General features: G+C 41.5%; 1 protein-coding gene across 1 annotated transcript in view; it reads left to right on the top strand.

Annotated features, from left to right (window-relative positions):
* The first annotated feature begins 3783 nt into the window (after positions 1-3783).
* Positions 3784-18693, top strand: part of LOC103364613 (inactive phospholipase C-like protein 2) — a 37211-nt gene continuing 22301 nt past the window's right edge. Inside the window, exon 1 of the mRNA XM_008291775.1 lies at positions 3784-4310. Coding sequence (XP_008289997.1) covers positions 4014-4310 — 297 coding nt within the window. The 5' untranslated portion in view covers positions 3784-4013. The remainder of the gene's footprint in view (positions 4311-18693) is intronic.

The following is an 18693-nucleotide window of genomic DNA, read 5'->3' as shown; positions in this document are numbered from 1 at the left end:
TTTGGACTGTTTGGGAGGAAGCCGGAGAACCGGGAGAACATGCAAACTCCACGCAGAAAGATTCCGGTGCCCCCACCGGGACGCAAACCGGCAACCTTCTTGCTGCGAGGCAACAGTGCTAACCAACTGCGCCACCTTGCAGCCCGTAAATGAGCATAACCATCAGTATTTACTGGGGATGAAAGCTTTAACAGCATGCAATCTATGTAAAATACATTTTATTTCCAAAATTTACTCTTTATGTTCATTGTTAATATCCAGATCATACTTTAGGCTGGTGTCAGTTATAGCAATGACCAACACTGACAGCGTCTCAGGACAATAGTCCCTTATGGTTTTAGATGAAACACTACTCATAATATACATTATTGACCTCTGTTCTGCACAGCCAATAGAAGACTTACTGCAGGGATGTGTAGCAGTTATTTCAATACATAGAGGAACTAAGGTGAGATATTTTATTTTGGTTATCTACTGACACTGGAATATATTTGCACTATGATGCACTTCAGAGTTGTATTTCCTATATGGTTCTAGTTTTTCAGACTGGGTGGTGGTTTAAGATTATGACTTGATAATAAAGACAGCATAACGTCACAACAGCAGGATGGTGTCATTGGCTTTAACAGCTGGCCTTTAATTGGTGTTCAGGTTATGAAGCTCAGTTAAACATCAAGTCCATGTTTGTTTTCGATCGGCGAGATACTGTCTATTTGATTCAATTGATAACGTGGTTCAGCATCAGACTGTTGTGCAGGAGTGCTTACTGTAGACTTGTAGCTGAATGCAGCACTGAAGTCAAACACTAGATGGCAGCAAAGACAAACCCCTACTAATTTGGAGTCTCGTTTTTTTGAGATGGTGGGAACCAGAATGTGAAACGTCTGTGCTGCATCTTGACCGTTTTACAATCTCTGTGCTGTTTCTGCGTAATTAACTCGTGTATTTATTACATGCATTGGTGCAGGTAAACAGTGTGTCTAGCTTTGAAAGGAAACATAGATAACACTTCTGTCGAGTTTAGAATCTAAAAGTTGAGTGAAATACTAAGTAAGAAAGATTGCGTGAGCGTGATAATGGACCATCCATCTCTACTTGGGTGCAGTGTGATGCCAAATACCTGCCTCGTCATGCTTGATTGTGCTCTGGCCAGGAGTACGTCAACGATTTTCTGCCCTGACAAGCAGATTCATGGCTTAATTATGAACTGCAGAGATTCAGTGTAGGATTGATGTTGTTCTCTGCATACCGGTTGTATGTTATAACACAGGATGCTGCAAATCACCTCTGAATGTTTTCATGAATGGCCAAAACCTTTGTGAAAGGTTTGAAAATCCTAATGGTTTATTTTCACACGCTCAACCCAGTAACTTGAGATCAGACGGCTGGTGAGTGGCGCTGCCTGGCTGTCAGCTTTGCTTGATGTCCTCTGTAGTCAGCACTTGTGGGTTTGGACATAATTCATTTGACATCTGAATTCAGCTGCTGCAACATAACCCACCTTGGACCACGGGGGCATAAAATATTGCAACTTTAAATCTATATATTATAAAATGCAGCTGATGGAGGCTCCTGTGTGAAATGCTCCTAATTTAAGTGGTGATGTCTGTTCAGCGGTAGCCTGAGCCGTGCTTGCGTATCTCCAGCATCTCGCCTGCCACAAACTCTGAGTTCATTCTTAAACCGTCTATGTTCTCTATCTCATCCCCACAGGCCTCCTTTAGCTAATATGTAAATATCCTCCAGAGAGAGCTCCCTGGATAACAATACGATCACATTCCTGTAATGAAAATGACCAAACTGAACTGTCAAACACAGACATCTCCGTCAGTGCTTAATGAGAGCGTGACACTTTTATTTACTCACCAACGTGTCGCAGGAACTGTGCTACAGTTTTCTGAGCAACGGCACCCTGGTGTACAGCTTTTATTGCAGTCATTACATTATGTTAATGCCAAGGTGATAATGAAATGGAAGGCTCTCCTGCCTCTTCAGATAAGCTTCCCCCAAAATGATTAACTCTGTATGATACTGTGTTTTATTATGGGGCAATTACACTGAAAATGGAGACAACTTTCATCACATGAGTCACACAACACATTGGTTTTGTGTCAGCGAATGTTGCACTGACCTTGATTTGTGAAAGCGTTACAGTGAGTCAACAGCCAAAAGAGCATGTTGTTTGTCCTGCACAGTCACATAAACACAGCAGCCAAGGGAATGTGGACACTGGTCTATCTATATAACCTGGAAACACCTTCCTCTCTGTATACTTTCATGCTGGAAATGTGTGAAGTTCCAATAACTGCATTTCAAGGGTGGGGGTGGGGGGAAATTGAACTCACTCATTTTGTTTGGCATTTACTCTTGAGGATGCCATCTTGGCATTTATTCCTGTGCGATGCGTCACAAAAATTTGCCCTTGAATTCTCCAGCAAAATCCACGACTTTATTGAATTTTAGAAAGGAAGCACGTTGGCCTGTTTGCTCAGGTATGTCTCTGAGGGGATCGGAACAAGAGTTTAAGAGCAAATTGTAAAAGAAATACCTTCAAAATTAAACAAAAGCTTGAGTTATCGTGACGTGCAGCAGGATGACACAAACAAATGATTCTACATTCATTTGTAAACCTGTCAATAGCTAGCAACATGCTGCTGGCAGTCAAGGTCAACATGTGAGCTATTGTGTTTTGCTAAATGCAACTGTTTCACATAAAGGTGTTATCAAGCACAAATGCAGACAGTTGACAAATTAAAAAGCGAGTTCGTTTCACCACACATGGCCAGAACAGCTTCAGTGAACCTTGGCCAGTGTTTTTACAAGTCTCTGGAACACTGTTCTTCCAGAATATATTCACTCTTTTGGTGTTTCGACGATGGTGGCGGTCTAACACCTCAGTCCTCGGTTGTTGACTGCGAAGGTCGTAGCATGTGATTCATCCCTTGCGCTCTGCGAACGGGGAAGAAACTGCTCACTCAGAATAGTTTTGTTTTGATTTGTAGTGACCCTTTCCTCTAAGGGGACAAGTGGGCCCAAACTATGCCAGCAAAAATGCCCCCCAGAGCATCACGGAGACATCAGATCACCTCATTTTAAGGGTCAGAGTGCTTGAGTGTTTTTCCTCTAATTTGTCAACTGTCTCTACATCGTGCATTAATAGTTTTTAAACCATGCAAGGAAACCACATCCGCTGTTCTCAGCAGGCATTTGTCACTTTGTGAAGGAAACCAGAATACAGTGTGAAACAAGAGGAGCGTTTGTAAGCTGAAACATGGAAATGGTTCACATTGAATGTGGCTGGTAAAGAATTTTCAAAGAGGTAACAGGTTGTTGTAACAGGTTGGAGTCAGGGGGAGTTTTAAAATCTGGGAACCTAAAAGTTCTTCCTTTTAATTAGCAGTAATAAAGCATTAGTGGATCATTTATTAACCTGCTTCACTAGAAAGCACCAATAAACACATATTCCCTTCTTACAGGAACAGAAAGCAAAAGCAACCCACCCACTTACCCCTCCATCCACCCATCCAACACCCTGGTGACAGATGATGGCTTCATTAGGCTGCTGCTGCGCTTACAGTCAAACCCAGAAATGAAATCTAAACGCGAAGCAGTCGGAGAGAGATGATAGCAAGAGCTGGCCGAAATGTAAATGGTTTACATAATTCTGTGACACATTGTGATTAGGATTTAGATTTAACCCACACCGGCGGCAGGAGGAGGAGGAGGAGGAGGAGCAGACAAGCTCGGTGTAAAATGTGCTGAACGCAAGCGCACATCAGCTGTAGAGATGTGAGGAGTGTTGGCGGTGAAGGTCTGGAAGGTGTGTCGGTCACTGCCGTCTCCCCCCCTCCTTCCGTCGCCTCCCCCTCAGTGAGTGTGAGAAAGACAGAGAGAGAGAGAGAGAGAGAGAGAGAAGTTTCCTCTCTGCTCTTGGCGCACGTTTGCCGATCGTTCACTCCACACGATGGCACGTCTGTGTCCGCGCTGCCGCTTCTCGGAGCTCCGCTGCTTTCATGAGAACTGACAGACCCCAACAAAAGAAGAAGAAGAAGAAAAAAAAAAGTGTCACCATGGCCGAATTTGGAGAAAACAAGAGCGCCGTCGGTCCACCGGTTGCTGGCTGGAAAGCTGCGTCAGGAGGAGCGGGGGTGAGCCTGGAGACGCACCGAGGAGAGCATGTCTCCAACGGGAACTGCAGCGTGCCAGACGCCGTCAAGAGGCTCCAAAACGAATCCAGCTGCGAGTCCCCGACGTGGGAGAGCACAGGTTCAGATTCCAAGGCGATCCCTCGACGCAGCAGTCTGATCAAGGTAGGCCATTGTTTCCATCAGGTGAAAAAAAAAAAAAGAAGAAGAAGCTCATCTGGCTTTTAAGATAAATACATTAAAAACGTGAACTGTTACAAGTCCAGATTAGACCCCATAAACCTGCAGGTGTACCACATGTGATTTAAAAAAATGACATGAAGTAAAATGTGCTTGAAACCCAACAGCACCAAGCCCTGTAGGAATGTCATGATGATGGCAAAGGAAAGTTAAAAAAACAAAATCCCCATCATAACATACAATAAAGTCAAAACCCCCACTGAGTCAAACATATAGATGTGGTGACTTATCACACACACACACACACAGATCTCTCCTCCAACACTGCTGGATGTAATCAACCTGCAACCTGAAGATAAACTGTTAGTACACTGTGACGCTGCCTTCTGTCAACTTGGCCTCCATCTGTGTCAAACTGCACAATGCTCATCTCACCTCATGTGTCAGTGCTGTTGAGGAAGTGGCGGCATTTTGTGCCTTGAGATGCACATCCTGTGACACGTTGGAGATGACAGCGAGCACTGTCTTGCGCTCCCAGGATTTTGAGTCGGTCGAAAACCCTACACAGTTTGTGTTTGTAGCCGGAGTGTGTCGTTCAGGGTTGATGTGTGCTGTTGAGGTTTTAGCCAGACGACAGCAGGCAGTGTCACTTATTAGCACTCCATCAGCCAGAGTGAGGAGGTGGAGGAACTAATAAGTGAAACCACCTGAATGAGAAATTGCATTCACCCCGCCCTCTGTGTCACAGTTGAATACCCCCGTCCAATTAACCCTACTGCCTACACTCATCTGAATTCACATGTTGAATCCGCACAGATATCTCACTCAGGCACGCTGGCCTGAAACTGCCTTTAAAATATTGCCGTATCAATAAGATCTAATCAATAACTCATCCCCCTGACTTTGTCCTTTTATGGTTGCAGCCTCTTCGCATGTGGGAGGCCTCATATTGATCCCTTGTTGCTGCTTGTCTCCAGAGCTACGGCCTGCAAAGACATGATTATTTGAACATGCCATCGTTTGTGTAAGATTGGCTCCATTTCAGCAAGACAGGAAGCCGGCCGGTTGGCCAATTTCCTCGCACAGTTCATGTTGCAATATTGCTATTAAGTCACAAGCAGTTGGTGATGACAAGTCACTTTCTCTGCAGCCCTCTCTTTCACTGGAACACACACAAACAGACAAATGTTTCTCACCTCCTTGCCCACACACAGTCCTCTTTCTTCTGTTATTTCCCACAGTGCAGCCAGCTTGACACAGAGGATTTAATAACTGACTGTTTGCTCGCATGAAAGTTCTGGCGTTTTCATTCTGGGTCAGGAATAACGCCTGGTGAGGGCCGTGCCTGATTATGTGCAGCTCCGTGTTTGATGTGTGATGTTTCACGACTCCCTCACCCTGGCTTTTAACTTTAAAAAGAGTGTTGATGTGGGATAGCGTGGGAAAAACACGCTGTACGCTCGACATGCTTCCTTTGTGCCGAAGCAGAAATTAGCATGCCTTGGTGATGTGATGCTTTGTTTGATTATTGTTCAGTGGACACATTTAGCCGAGAACGATCGGTGTCCAATGAACGGTGTGGCACGGCGGCGCGCATATGTTTGTGCTTTCACCGTAAACGTGCTTGTGTTTTGAATCATAAACTCCTGAGGATTTTGATGGATGGTGCTCAGTCCGGGAACCAAGGAGTTATGAATCCATCTGTCAACACAACAGCAATGTTTCTTTCTGTTTGTTAGACTACCCCTATGGCTAAACTCAGGATTCCACACAATAGGAGTCTGGGTGGTATGTCGGTAGATAAACAGGAAACATGACATTCCAGACCGGTTTTAACAGGAGTCAGGGATTTATGTCCAGTGTGTGTGTATCTGTCCTACCAATAGCTGTATTTCTTCTGCATGTACTTCATGCTGTCTTCTCATTTATTCTGTCTCGTGTGCATGAGGGAGACGGAGAAGCCGGTGGCCACAGAGTTTATGTCTGTTTGAAGTTCATCTTGATGTAGATAACAATCAGTCTCTCTTAAATAGAAATACACACACTGTTTCAGTCACACACACACTTGCACAGACCTGCCTTCTAGTAAAATATAGCTTGGCACAACAAATACCTGCCTTCCAGTGCTGTCATTATTCAAGTCAACACACACTATAAGACACTCAGAAAATAAAAAATGTTGTTGCATGTTTACAGTGATTCTGAAAGGTGTTCACCCTCCTTGGAAGTTTTCCCCTTTAATTGCTTTTCAAATTGCAGTCAATAGAATGCTTTGAACAGGAATTCACAAAAAAAGAGACTTTCATGTCAAAGAGAAAACAGATTTCCTCAAAGTAATCCCAATTATTTAAATACAAACTTAAATTAAGTGTTCGCCCCCTTTAAGTCACTGTTTAGCTGATGCACCTTTTGCAGTAATATAGTATTGAACCTGTGTTGATGAGTCTCAGTCAGCCCATCCGGACGCTGCAATTTTACCCCGTTTTTCAAAGCTGCTCAAGCTCTGTCAGGTTGCACATAAGTGAACCGCCCTTTTCAAGTCCAGTCACAAATTTTCAATTAGGTTGAGGTCTGGGCTCTGACTCAGCCACTCCAGAACATTCACCTTGAGGTCTTTAAAACATAACTGTGGAGCTTTGGCTGTAACACCACGTCATCCTCCAGTATTTCTCTATGCTTTACTGCATTCAGCTTACCTTTTACCTTAACGAGCATTCCAGGGTCTCCTGCCAGGAAACATTGATGCTTCCACCACCATGCTTCACAGTGAGGAGGGTGTGTTCGTGATGATGTGTTTGGTGCCGTCGTTTGATGGTCAAAAAGCTCAGTTCTGGTCTCATCAGATCAAAGAACCTTCTTCCAGTCTCTCACCTGCCTTCAGGTGAACTAATTTATTATGAGCTTTTTTTTTAAGTGGCTTTCTTTTTGCCAATCTGTTTTAGGTTTGTTGTTTTTATGCACAGTCTCTCCCATTTCAGCTACTGAAGTTTGTAACTCTTTTAGAGGACTCGTATTTGTCTCGGTGGCCTCCCTCACTTGTCTCTCAGTTTTTGAGGACAGTCTGCTCGAGGCAGATTTACGCACGTGTCATATTTCTTCCGTTTCCTAACGACAGATTTAACTGTACAATAACCTTTTTACGGAATTGTTTGGGGTGTACTTTTGTCCTCGGGCTGTAGTTGCAGCCAAGAGTAATGATTCACAAGTGACAGGGCCTTCCAGATACAGGTGTCGTTTTACTACATTCACTTGAGACACATTCACTGCACTCAGATGATCTCCATTTCACTAAATGTATGATTTCTAGCACCACCTGGCTGTTGTTGAATTAGGTGAGTCACTTTAAAAGGAGGTAAATACTTACTCGATACCTTATTTTAAATTGTTTGTGTTTTTATTTGTTGACATTACTTTGCAGAGATCAGCTTTGACTTTGATATTATATTCTTTTTTGTAAATTGTTGTCAAAAAAAGCCTGATTAAATTGACTATGATTGAATGTGGAAAAGCAGTAAAAAGGGGAAAACTTCCAAGGAAGGGGGAATACTGTATGCAAGGGTGTATATCAGTGCATATTGCTGTCTTGTGAAAATCTTAGTTTTTTTATTTACCAGTAAAAACACATCATTTTTACAAAAGCTAGATGGTTTGATAATTGCGGGAGCTTATCAAAATATACACCTTTTCTTGCTGAGAGTTCGATGAGGAGATCAATGCCGCTCACTGAGGCCATTGGTGTGAGTATATTAGAGCCCGGACATACAGATGAGTGACAAACTAAAATGCATGACCGCTTCAATAAGGAGATACAGTAGCTTTGCTATGCTGTGGGGGGCATGTTGCTGTCATTTTTTTTTTAATGTTAATTTGTCTCCTGAGGAGGGGAGGGTCAATACAAATCAGGACAATGTTGTTCTGCAGGATCACCTTCATCATATGATGAAACATTTCTTTTCTTAAAGGAGTGGTCTTTTCTGTTATGACAAAGGGTCACTTAATTGCAAATTGGCAGATAGGAGGGTGAGAGCTTCTCCTCTAACCTTCCACAAGACAATGAATTAGAAGTCTCCAAATCTCAAGCAGTTCCTTTATACAGCTCCATATAGTTGTTTGTGTTATGTACCCTCATCAATATGCGTCTTTTCAGCGTGAGGGAGCAACATCAGCCAGAGGCGCTGGCACACAGCTGGGGAGGGTAGTTGTTGGGAGTCAGAGCAGCCCTGAGCGCCTCCTGTAGATCAAATCAACATCTTAAGTCTGCCTTAAACCACTTTAGATTGCGTAGGCATGGTCCTGCACAGGAGGAACAGGGAGTGGATCAACCCTCTCACTGATTGTAATGGATCCACAGTAAATACTAGTATTTGGAGCTCCAAGCTGAGCTGGTGATTGAATTGCTGCGCATATACATCACACTCATAACGTATACCCGCCCATGCGTGCGCAGTGGTATGTGAGTATGGATGTCTCAGCTCGTGCCTAGTTAGTGCAAGTCGTCACTGAGGCATGTAAAAACCCCCGCTCGGCAGTTTAAACACAACGTTCATGCTCGCAGTTGATGCCCGACTCAAGTCTTCAACTGCCTGTTCTTGGTTTTAGTGGCCCTGCTGTCTTCGGTAAATACATCTGTGACGTTTGTCAGCTGAACTTGTGGTTAGCTCTCTGACAAGATGACCTTTTCAAGCCAACCTTTTACTTGTTTCATTCTGTGTGGCGTGTGTGTTTGATTGTGCTCATGTTTGTGTGTATGTGCGCTTGTGTGCACATGGGACTTCAAAGGTTTGAAGCGTAAAAGAGCATCTGCTGCTCCGCTTGCCACGAGGGCAGGGGTTTATGGTTAGAGTCAGCAGTTGAGTTACTGTGAATGCTCACCACATTTTTTTGTCGAACATTATTCCCAGACACTGAGCTGCTGACAGATTGACTCGACCGCATAGCATCTCGTCTGCAGTAATTTTCTTGTCCGGGCTTCGTTAGCAACCACACACATGCAAACCGCATCAACACTCATATATGATTAGCAATAATGCACGTAGAGGAGAGTTCATATTTTCAGGTGAAAGAAACAACTTTGCACTGACATATTTAGCTGCAGCAAAAATGTCTGCTTGCAGTTGCTACAGTGCAACATTGACAGTGATTTGAAGTGGTGTTTGTGGCTACGTCATAAGTTTAAGTCCAACATTCATTCTCTGTCTATCTGTCTGGGTTTTTTTTCTACCCCTACCAGCTCCAGAAGGAAATATCTGGCTTAGAGTAAAGACGCTTCAAAAATACACAATACACATAAAAAAATGGGACTTTTTCTGTGAGCGGAGCAAAACAGTTACTCGTCCCCTGAGTCAGTTGAGGGCTCTGTGAGTAGGAGGAGGACCAATTGAAAAAGAATAGCTCAGAGCAGCTCATTATAACAAGTACACAAAAGAAATTAATATGTAGTGATTCATTTTTGTGACTTTGAACTCAGTTCAAAAACTGACAATTGTGATCTATGAACATGAATTAGCGCATTTTAATTTGTGTAAACTGAATTCAGAGCCCCTGGGAGGTGTGATCTTGCACAGCACGAAGCAGATTAATTCTTTTTTTTTTTTAACTGTACACGATCGGATGTACGAAAAGAAGGAGCAACTCTCTTTAGCATACCGAGTTAAGCCATTTGACGGTTACTGTAGTTGTTATTATTTAGATCCTTACTAATTTTTGCTGATCAGCTGAGTGTACAAAAGAGTGAAAAGAGTACAAAATCTATGTCTAATTGACAGCATGTTGACATTTCTATTTGTGCCATTAGTTTGTATGGGTAACTATACATGCATATATACACTACACAGTTACATTTCATGTCTTGGACGTTCTACAGAGACATACTGTATTTTCATTTCAAATCTAGCTACATACCGTATTTACCCCCCTCTGCTGCTCCTGATATCCTCTAAACACACTGCAGACCTCTTTCTCGTCAACTGCTTTTGGTTCCTGACCGAGCCTGACTCCCAGCCATGGTGTGACGGTGGAAGTCGGCTTGGCCACGGTGTTGATTAGGTTGACTCTGAACACTGTGAGCAGAATTATGGCTGCTGCTGCCTCAACAACTTAATTTGACCTTCTCGTGTGACTTGTTGGAATCAGAGCTGTTGTAGTGGCCAGAGTAAGTTTTTTCTGTGGTCCACATCTTTATCATCAGTCTTCTTCCTCTTGATGCCCGGCCTGGTGGAGTATGATCTGACACTCCGGTGTAAAGCTGGGCGGCTTCTCAAAGCAGCAGTGGCCTTGGTATAATGGGCACAAGCCTTCATGGATGAAGAGGGAACTGCGTAGCTTTTTCTGTAAGTTAAAAAAAAAACAGGTTAACTGATATGATGGAAAAAAAATGTTTTGAGTGCATTTTGTGCCTGACTCAGAAATACTTTTATAGTAGACGTACACCTACATGCAGAAGGTCATCTAGAGAGGTTAGCTTCACCCGTATGGTCTCCTTCGACTTAATGCTTGTCTCTCCCAGTGAGCTTGTTAGTTATGATATTCTGAGGACAAACATGCAGATGCAACTGAACATTTTAAAGTTTGTTAAGATACATGACGGAAACAAGGACATTTAAAGACAGGCACATAGTTAACCTGCCAAAAATTCTGGGTCCCACAGTAGGTCTGTTAAATCAGAGGAGTGGTAAAGGGGTAGGTACCTTGAATTTCCACATACTGCCGGTCGAACTGTGGCCTTGCTGGAAAAACCTGAGTTGAGCAGGTTGTCAGGTGGCTGGCCTGAGTCTCCAGTATGTACCTCATCTGGAAATACAACAACATTAGTGATGTAGAGCAGCTCGAGGAGTGAAGTGAGTTTTAACTTAAGTACTTTTATACATGACATTATAGTATCACATAAATCAGGTGGACATAACTATTTTTATAAACCGTGTAGTCTAATTCTTAAAAAACATGGAGCGGACTTTACTAATGATTACCATATTGTATTCACTCACCCCAGGATAGAGTAGAACACAGAGGTACAAGGTAGCATCCCAAAGACCAAGTGTCAATGCCCCCTGTGAATGGAAACCCCAGAATGATCTCTGGTTACCTGATATCGGAAAAGTAAGATTGTATACAAAAACTGAGAGATATTATAGGTGCGGCAGTAAACCAGTATACCACTAAAAGATCAACTCTGCTTCCAGTTACTCACCGGTATGAATGGGTCTGAAGGCAGGAGCCCAGCTAGATAGATTCTGGGTCAGGTCCAAGTCAATCACTTTGGCGCTATATGGCTGCCATTGATGATCAATCAACATGATGTTCTTTAATTTGAGGTCTGTGTGTATAATCCTGACAGTGACAGTGCTGCGGTGATCTGAAAGGTACATGTAATGACAATGTCTATGATAATTTATCAGCATCCATCTTCAAACTGTTGATTATTGTCGAGAACAATGCAGTTCTACATACCTGCTGGTACAAAAAAAACTCATTCCTTCTGGTCAACAAAACCAAATTACTAAACAGCAACTATTTTTTTGTTCAATAGACTTTTCAATTGTTTTATCATTTTATGACTAGCCGTGATATGAGAGCACATAGTGAATCTTAGATAAACAACAGCATTAAGTGGGGCAGAATGGTGTTTTCTCTATAGACTTCATTATCATTCCCACCATTACCGACTGCTTGCTCTTAAGGAATCCAAAAGCAACCTTGGATTGCTGGGTTCTCTGCTCAGAAGTCGTAAGATCTGCACCTTACTATGTTAAGCGCTCTGAGTCGACGTATGTTGTGAATTTGCGTTAGATTAATCAGATTGAATTGAATTTGATTTAATATTCTATATGTGAAAACTGTATCATTGAAGATTTTTTTTAAAGTTTGTTTCCTATAGAAAACAATTCACTGATTAGTTTTTCCAGCTTTTGCAATTATGCACTCTTCTATCCTTTTCAGACTGTTTTGATTATTGATTTAAATATTTTTTCAAGAAAGAAAAACCTAAATTCTCCAGCTTCCTAAAACTGAATATTTTCTGGTTTCTCTCTTCCTCTATGACAGTAAACTAAATATGTAGAGATTTGTGGCCAAAATGTATATATATTTATTTGAGGATGTCATCTTGGACTTTTTGACGCACTGACTGACATTTTTCACATTTTTTGGACACTTCACAGATTTAAAAAAACTCCCCCATTAGTTGAGAACATAATCAACAGGTCAATCAACAGTGAGAAATGTTGCTGCAGCTGTTGTTTGTAACCTGAATAACCTGTTTTTAGTTCAGTGCTATTAGAAAGAATTTACTGCTAATGAAGCCCAAAGCATCACTATTGTTGCTATGGTTACCCACGGTATAGTTTGTTCAGTGATTCAGAATGGCGGATAAACCACGCTGCCATATACGGTTTCAGTGTCTACCGTGGGTGCTAATAAACCTAACTCATGTAAACTCATTGTGAACGCAGCAGTTTTTTAAAATGACAAATTTCTCACAACGCATCCGTCTTAACACTTGTAGATGCTTCTGTTCCTTACGCTCCTTCTTAAGACCATACTTCATCTCACATCTTGCAGTAAATCACCTCCGAACCCCTTCTGGTGGTGTTGTGCTTCAGGGCGAGAGGCTCTCGGAATAAACTATGCCATTAAGCATCCATCATCTGCCGTCAAACACACAAGGCCACAGGGAAGACTGCTCGCACTCCCTACCAATTTTCAGACCTCTATTCTTTAACGTCTCGCACCCAACGACCATTCCCGATCTGTCTTAATTAGTGGATCAAAGACAACACCCACTAATGACCTATATCTCCGTTCTGCTGACTCCGAGAAGCTGTAATTAGTGATACATGCTTGTTGCATCCGTTTAAACATGCACTCACATACATCATACGGTGCATGCATGCAAGCTGGCTAATGGAGGCACTGGGCCATGCTTGTGGCTACCAAGCGCATGGGCTCTGTGACCGTCCGCACTAAAAACAAGATAGTTATCAGGTAATCAGCATCTGTATTTATTTCTCCTCATGCTTCCTCTACTGCAGCTCATCTTTCTTATCTGTTTCATCTTTTTCTCTCAAGTTTGAACTTTCTGCGGTGCGACTCTGTCATCTTGTGTGTCCTTGTCTGATAACTGCATCTGTGCTCTGCCACCCAGTCCCTCCATTTTCTCTCGCTCTCCATCCGTCCCCACATTTGTCCATCTGTTCAATCAGTGTAGATGTCCTAATCTCATAGTCACACAATCGTCCAAATTTATTCGCAGTAATCTTTTGTGTGTTTCCATCAAATGAAAACTTGCAGATAAAAAAATGTCCCTCAAAAAGCCAGATTTTCTGAATGGACGTTTAGACGTATTGTAATTTATTTTAACTTTAATTTAAACTTCTATATTTGAGATTTTTATATTGCCAGTGATCAAATGGCAACACGTGGGCTGGTAAAAGTAACAAAATTAGTCACCAACTCAGCACTGAAAGGCAATTATGGGATGCATTTTAATGTCTTTCAGCTTTTTTCTTTTTTTTTTCCTGTCAGTGCCTTTACTTCTTTGCTTCTAACCCCTTATCAGTCATTTTTGGTTCCAGTTATTAAGCTGTTGACAACAAAAAAAGCTCCTAAAACCCACCATTTGCTATGTGTTCAGTACCAAATGCAACGTTAATGTCTAGCTGGTGAACATTGCAGATTTAGCTGATAAAAAAGCCAGATATTTCCATCAGGGGTTGGTGGAGACCAAAAATAGAGCTAATAGGAGTACATACAAACATGACGCCCACTGCATTTGAGTGTTGCGTCATATCTGATGGATGCGTAAATAGTTAACACTTTCACAACTATGCTTTCAAGTGAAAGTTTGTTTCTGCTGCTCCTGAATGGTTTAGACCTGTTGATCCAGTAAGGACCTCCCAGGTCAGCTTGTTCTGGATTACTGGAGGTTCCCAGAGTCACAACTAAACATGCTGAGGCTGCTTTTAGTTTCTATGCTGCTCAAATGTGGAACAAACCGCCAGAAGAGCTAAGTATTGAGACAATGTTGACTACTTTCTAATCCAAGCTAAAGATTGATCTGTTTCCCATTGCTTTTAAATCATTTGTGAGTTTGTTTTGTTGTGTCTTTTGTCTGTTTGTTTTTATCATTTGCTTCTTGTGCTTGGGTTTGCCTTTGGGCATGGGAACTGCCACATCACTAAAAAAGCCTTGCCAAAAAATGAGTCAATGCAGATTTGACATTATGCGAATCACCTTACAGCTTCTATATTCAACATATACATTGCCAAATAATGTTTTTTACGAAAAGATTTTAAAAGGTTTCATGCACTACTGTATGTTTATCACTTGTTGGACTTGGTGTCAAACCTAAAAATACCCATTATGATGTCAATAATGCGAACATTTTTTTTTTTTAGTCTTTCTCTTCTCTGTTGTCACTTCACTGTCAGTGGAGCCACAGGAAACTCTCTGTGACAAACTGACAGGCTGCTTCCTGTTTTGAAGTGCAGCGGTGGTTTTGGAGGCTCATCTCGCTCTGTGTGAGAAAACAACACAGGACCTTTGCGACGGAGACGTACAGTACAGAGCTTAAGTGAAAATGGAACTGGAATCTTTTTAGGGGACTGGTTTTGTTTTCCTACGTGCACGCCTGCAGTCTGTTTCAACAGCCTTTTTTTGTTGCACAGAAAAAATCGATACCTTTACGTTTGCATTTTGTTCAGGTGTTTACCAGTCGCATGTTAATGTGTGCCCTCTAGTTTTATCTTGTCAGGGTAATTTATTCAGGGTCTCCGGTGACGTCAGCGTGTGTTTGAAATCTGTCTCTCCATAAGTAATTTATGTGGTGGGCTAACAGAGGTGAACATGCAGGACAGCTTCCACATGAGATAATTGAATCCAAACTACTGAGCATGCCTGAGGAAGACTCCAGCTTGTGACGGTTGCACACCACATGAGCTTTATTAGCCTTTAAAGGAAAGCGCCCGTTGCTTCAGTAGGATTTCTGCCCATTGCTTGTCTATTAATCAGCGACGGCGTGTTTGCTGCTTGCCACATAGTGCGGGAATGTCAGTGGAGACCATGTTATTTATGTGGCGTTTCTTAACTGGGTAGTCTGTGCACAGCGATCGGTGCTGATACAGGCACAGAGGGGCTATTACCGGTAATGTCACACACACACACGCACAGGAAGAGATATAGATTGAGGCCAGCATTAATCTCCTGCGCCTGTCACTACACTGCATGAAAGAAAAAGGAAAGTGTGAATGATAGGATGGTGTGGTACGCTACAGTGTAAAGGTGAATCTGTCTGTATTTGTGCTTGCTCCTTATTCTGGGTTCCCTGGGGTATTTAACGGGAGCTTTTGGAAATATTTCAAATTTGCTGTAACCGGAAAGAAGCTTTTTTAAAAATGTTTTCCTGGCTGCTGAGGCCAGAGCTAGATTGGAGTCAGTCTATTTGAGGTAGAGTTAAATTTAAAGGTGTTGCTGCAGCACAACAATTGTTGCAGGTGTTTAATGAGAACACAAAATCAATTAGCTCACTTGCAAGTTGGTGTTTCATTGTGTTGATGTGTTCTTGTTTTGAGACACTTTTTTAAAATTTTCTGATTGAAAGGGGGTCTATCATACCCTAAGGCGCGAGGAGTATTTTTAGAGCACTCCCCTCATTACAATAAATGAGTGAAGTGCTCCAAAAATGCCTCAAAATAAAAACTTGTTGCAATTGGAAGCACTTCTGTATCCTAATGAGGCGATTGATTCTGTGAGGATTTGTGATGGCTAGACCCCTTCCCCTCCATCTAAGGGAAACATTTCTGTGAATTATGTCTCCCCTTTTTCGCATATTCATTCATACGCTTTACATGAAACACAGCCTGGGTCTTTCTTCCCCCCCGTTTCTCTCTTTTATCCCTTTCTGCCTTTTATATCGCCCAGATTTCTTTCATATGGAGGGTTCCCTGCTCTCCTCTCTCATAAAAGACCCAAGTGCTCTTGAGGTTCGTGTGAAGTCTTATTTGAATGGAATCAGAGTTATGTTGATGAGCAGAGATTAATCAGCCACTGTAAAACATGTTTAAACATGAAAATGTTAATTAGCTCACTGGTGATGGATTGGACTTTTGAAATACTCCCAAAACAATATGGCGTAGTAAAAATATGGGCTTTGTGTTGTTTGTTTGTCACAGAGCAACAGGCTGCTGGATTAGATCGTCCCCTGATGGAAATATGTGCCCTACATTTTTTGGGAAAATTTGGTTTTATTTATTCAAAACAACTTCAAGAGATGAATCAGAATATTTCAACTGGCTGTACACTATATTTGTATTTTTTTAAGTGAGCTGAACTTACTTACTAGTTAGTTAATAACTATTAATTTTATAAACTGATATTTTTGGTTGTCTCGCAAGCAGAAACATTTGTTGGTTCTAACTTCTAGCATGTGAGAAGTTGCTGCTTTGGTTTGATATGTGTTCTGATGAAATGTGTTATATGTTCAGATTATCAGCAATTTGAAGATGTCAGTTCAGGCATTGAGTAGTTGGTATCAGTAGAGCCGACGATTGGCTGATTTATCCACTGATGTTGGCCTGTTGCGGCTATATCAGTATATATATACAATGGTGTCACCATGTGGTTTGAGTGGCTCCGACTCCATTCTTTACAACACTCTCAGCTCTGTCTGCAGCTCATATATATAGTAGAAACCAGAAGTTTACATACACTGTATAAAAAGACATAAAACTTTTTTTTTTTCTTACTGTCTGACATTAAATCAGACCAAACTTTTACTGTTATAGGTCAGTTAGATTACCTAAATTATTTCTATTTTCTAAATGCCAGAATAATGAGAGAGAGAATTTTTTAGAGAATTTTTCATTATTTTCTTCAAAGTCAGAATACACTAGTATGCCTTCAAACTATTTGGGAAAGCCCAGACGATGATGTCATGGCTTTGGAAGCTTTTGATAGGTTAATTAACAACTTTTGAGTTAATTGGAGGCACACTTGTGGATGTATTTCAAGGCGCACCTCAAACACTCTGCTTCCTTTTGTGACAACGTGGGAAAATTTAAAGAAATCAGCCAAGATATCAGGAAGAGAACTGTGGACCTCCACAAGTCTGGTTCATCCTTGGGTACAATTTCCAGATGCCTAAAGGTTCCACGTTCATCTGTTCAAACAATTATACACAAGTGTAAACACTGTGGGAAGAGCTGAAAAGGCCTGTGGAGCAAGGCAGCTGACTGACTTACACAGGTTCTGTCAGGAGGAATGGGCCAGAATTCCAGCAACTATTGTGAGAAACTTGTGGAAGGAAACCCAAAATGTTTGACCCAAGTCATACAGTTTAAAGGCAACACTACCAAATACTAAGGAAGTGTATGTAAATGTCTGACTTTGAGAAAAGGAATAAAAAAATTCTCTCTCTCATTAATCTGGCATTTAGCAAATACAAATAATTTTGGTAATCCTAACTGACCTAAAACAGGAAAAGTTTAGTCTGATTTAATGTCAGACACTAAGAGAAAAACATTATCAGTCTTTCTATACAGTGTATGTAAACATCTGGTTTCAACTCTATATATGTTTTGCTACTGGTCAAAAAAAAATCTGTATGGGCTTTAGTTATTAGGCGGTATGACCAAATATTGATAGGGCAACATCGTGTATCACCTCCTCTTGTGTTGCATTATTGATGCACTGGTGCCAGATATTATTAATGTTTTAATTAAAACATGCGGGCAGTACTTGATGACTACTCGTAGTGGCACTTATCAAATAAATGAGGGTAAAGTGAACGCAGGTTAACCAACCTGTGGTGAAGAACAAGAAGAAACTCACACGGGGGAGATGGAGAACCACAGATGAGAGCAAATCAGAGCACCAATAAATAAATAATAATCATGATACACACTTATACAATATTGCAGTGAATAAATACATTATTCCTTATTTCTGCCTTTTTAGAGACATTTTTTCACCCTCGGTTGCACTGATACGTTGACGTGTTGTAGATGATTGTCGTGCAATCAACTTCTACAGAGTTGCTGTGTTGTGCAACCATAGTTTTGAAATGAGATATGACTAATCAATCAATGAACTGAAAAAACACAATTGGCACAATATTCTGTGATGAGAATAATCATTTATTAGTCGCAGCCCTTGAATGTTGTATTTTTGACTGTTAGATTGCATCTCCTTGCTCGTAATATGCACCAGCACGTTGAGTATGTGGGTGTTTGCGTTGTCTGTCTCTCCACTTGGGATTGAATCAACTGTAATTGTGTTATCCTGCTTATCCTACCTCAGATTAGCTTCAATGAAGTCTTTGATTTGATTTTATCAGGACTAATATATCCATAATTGAATAACTTTGCCCACATATATG

This window comes from Stegastes partitus, unplaced genomic scaffold (genome assembly GCF_000690725.1).
Source record: "Stegastes partitus isolate 25-593 unplaced genomic scaffold, Stegastes_partitus-1.0.2 Scaffold762, whole genome shotgun sequence".
Classification (NCBI taxonomy): Eukaryota; Metazoa; Chordata; class Actinopteri; family Pomacentridae; genus Stegastes; species Stegastes partitus.
This window is presented reverse-complemented; position numbering and strand designations above follow the sequence as displayed.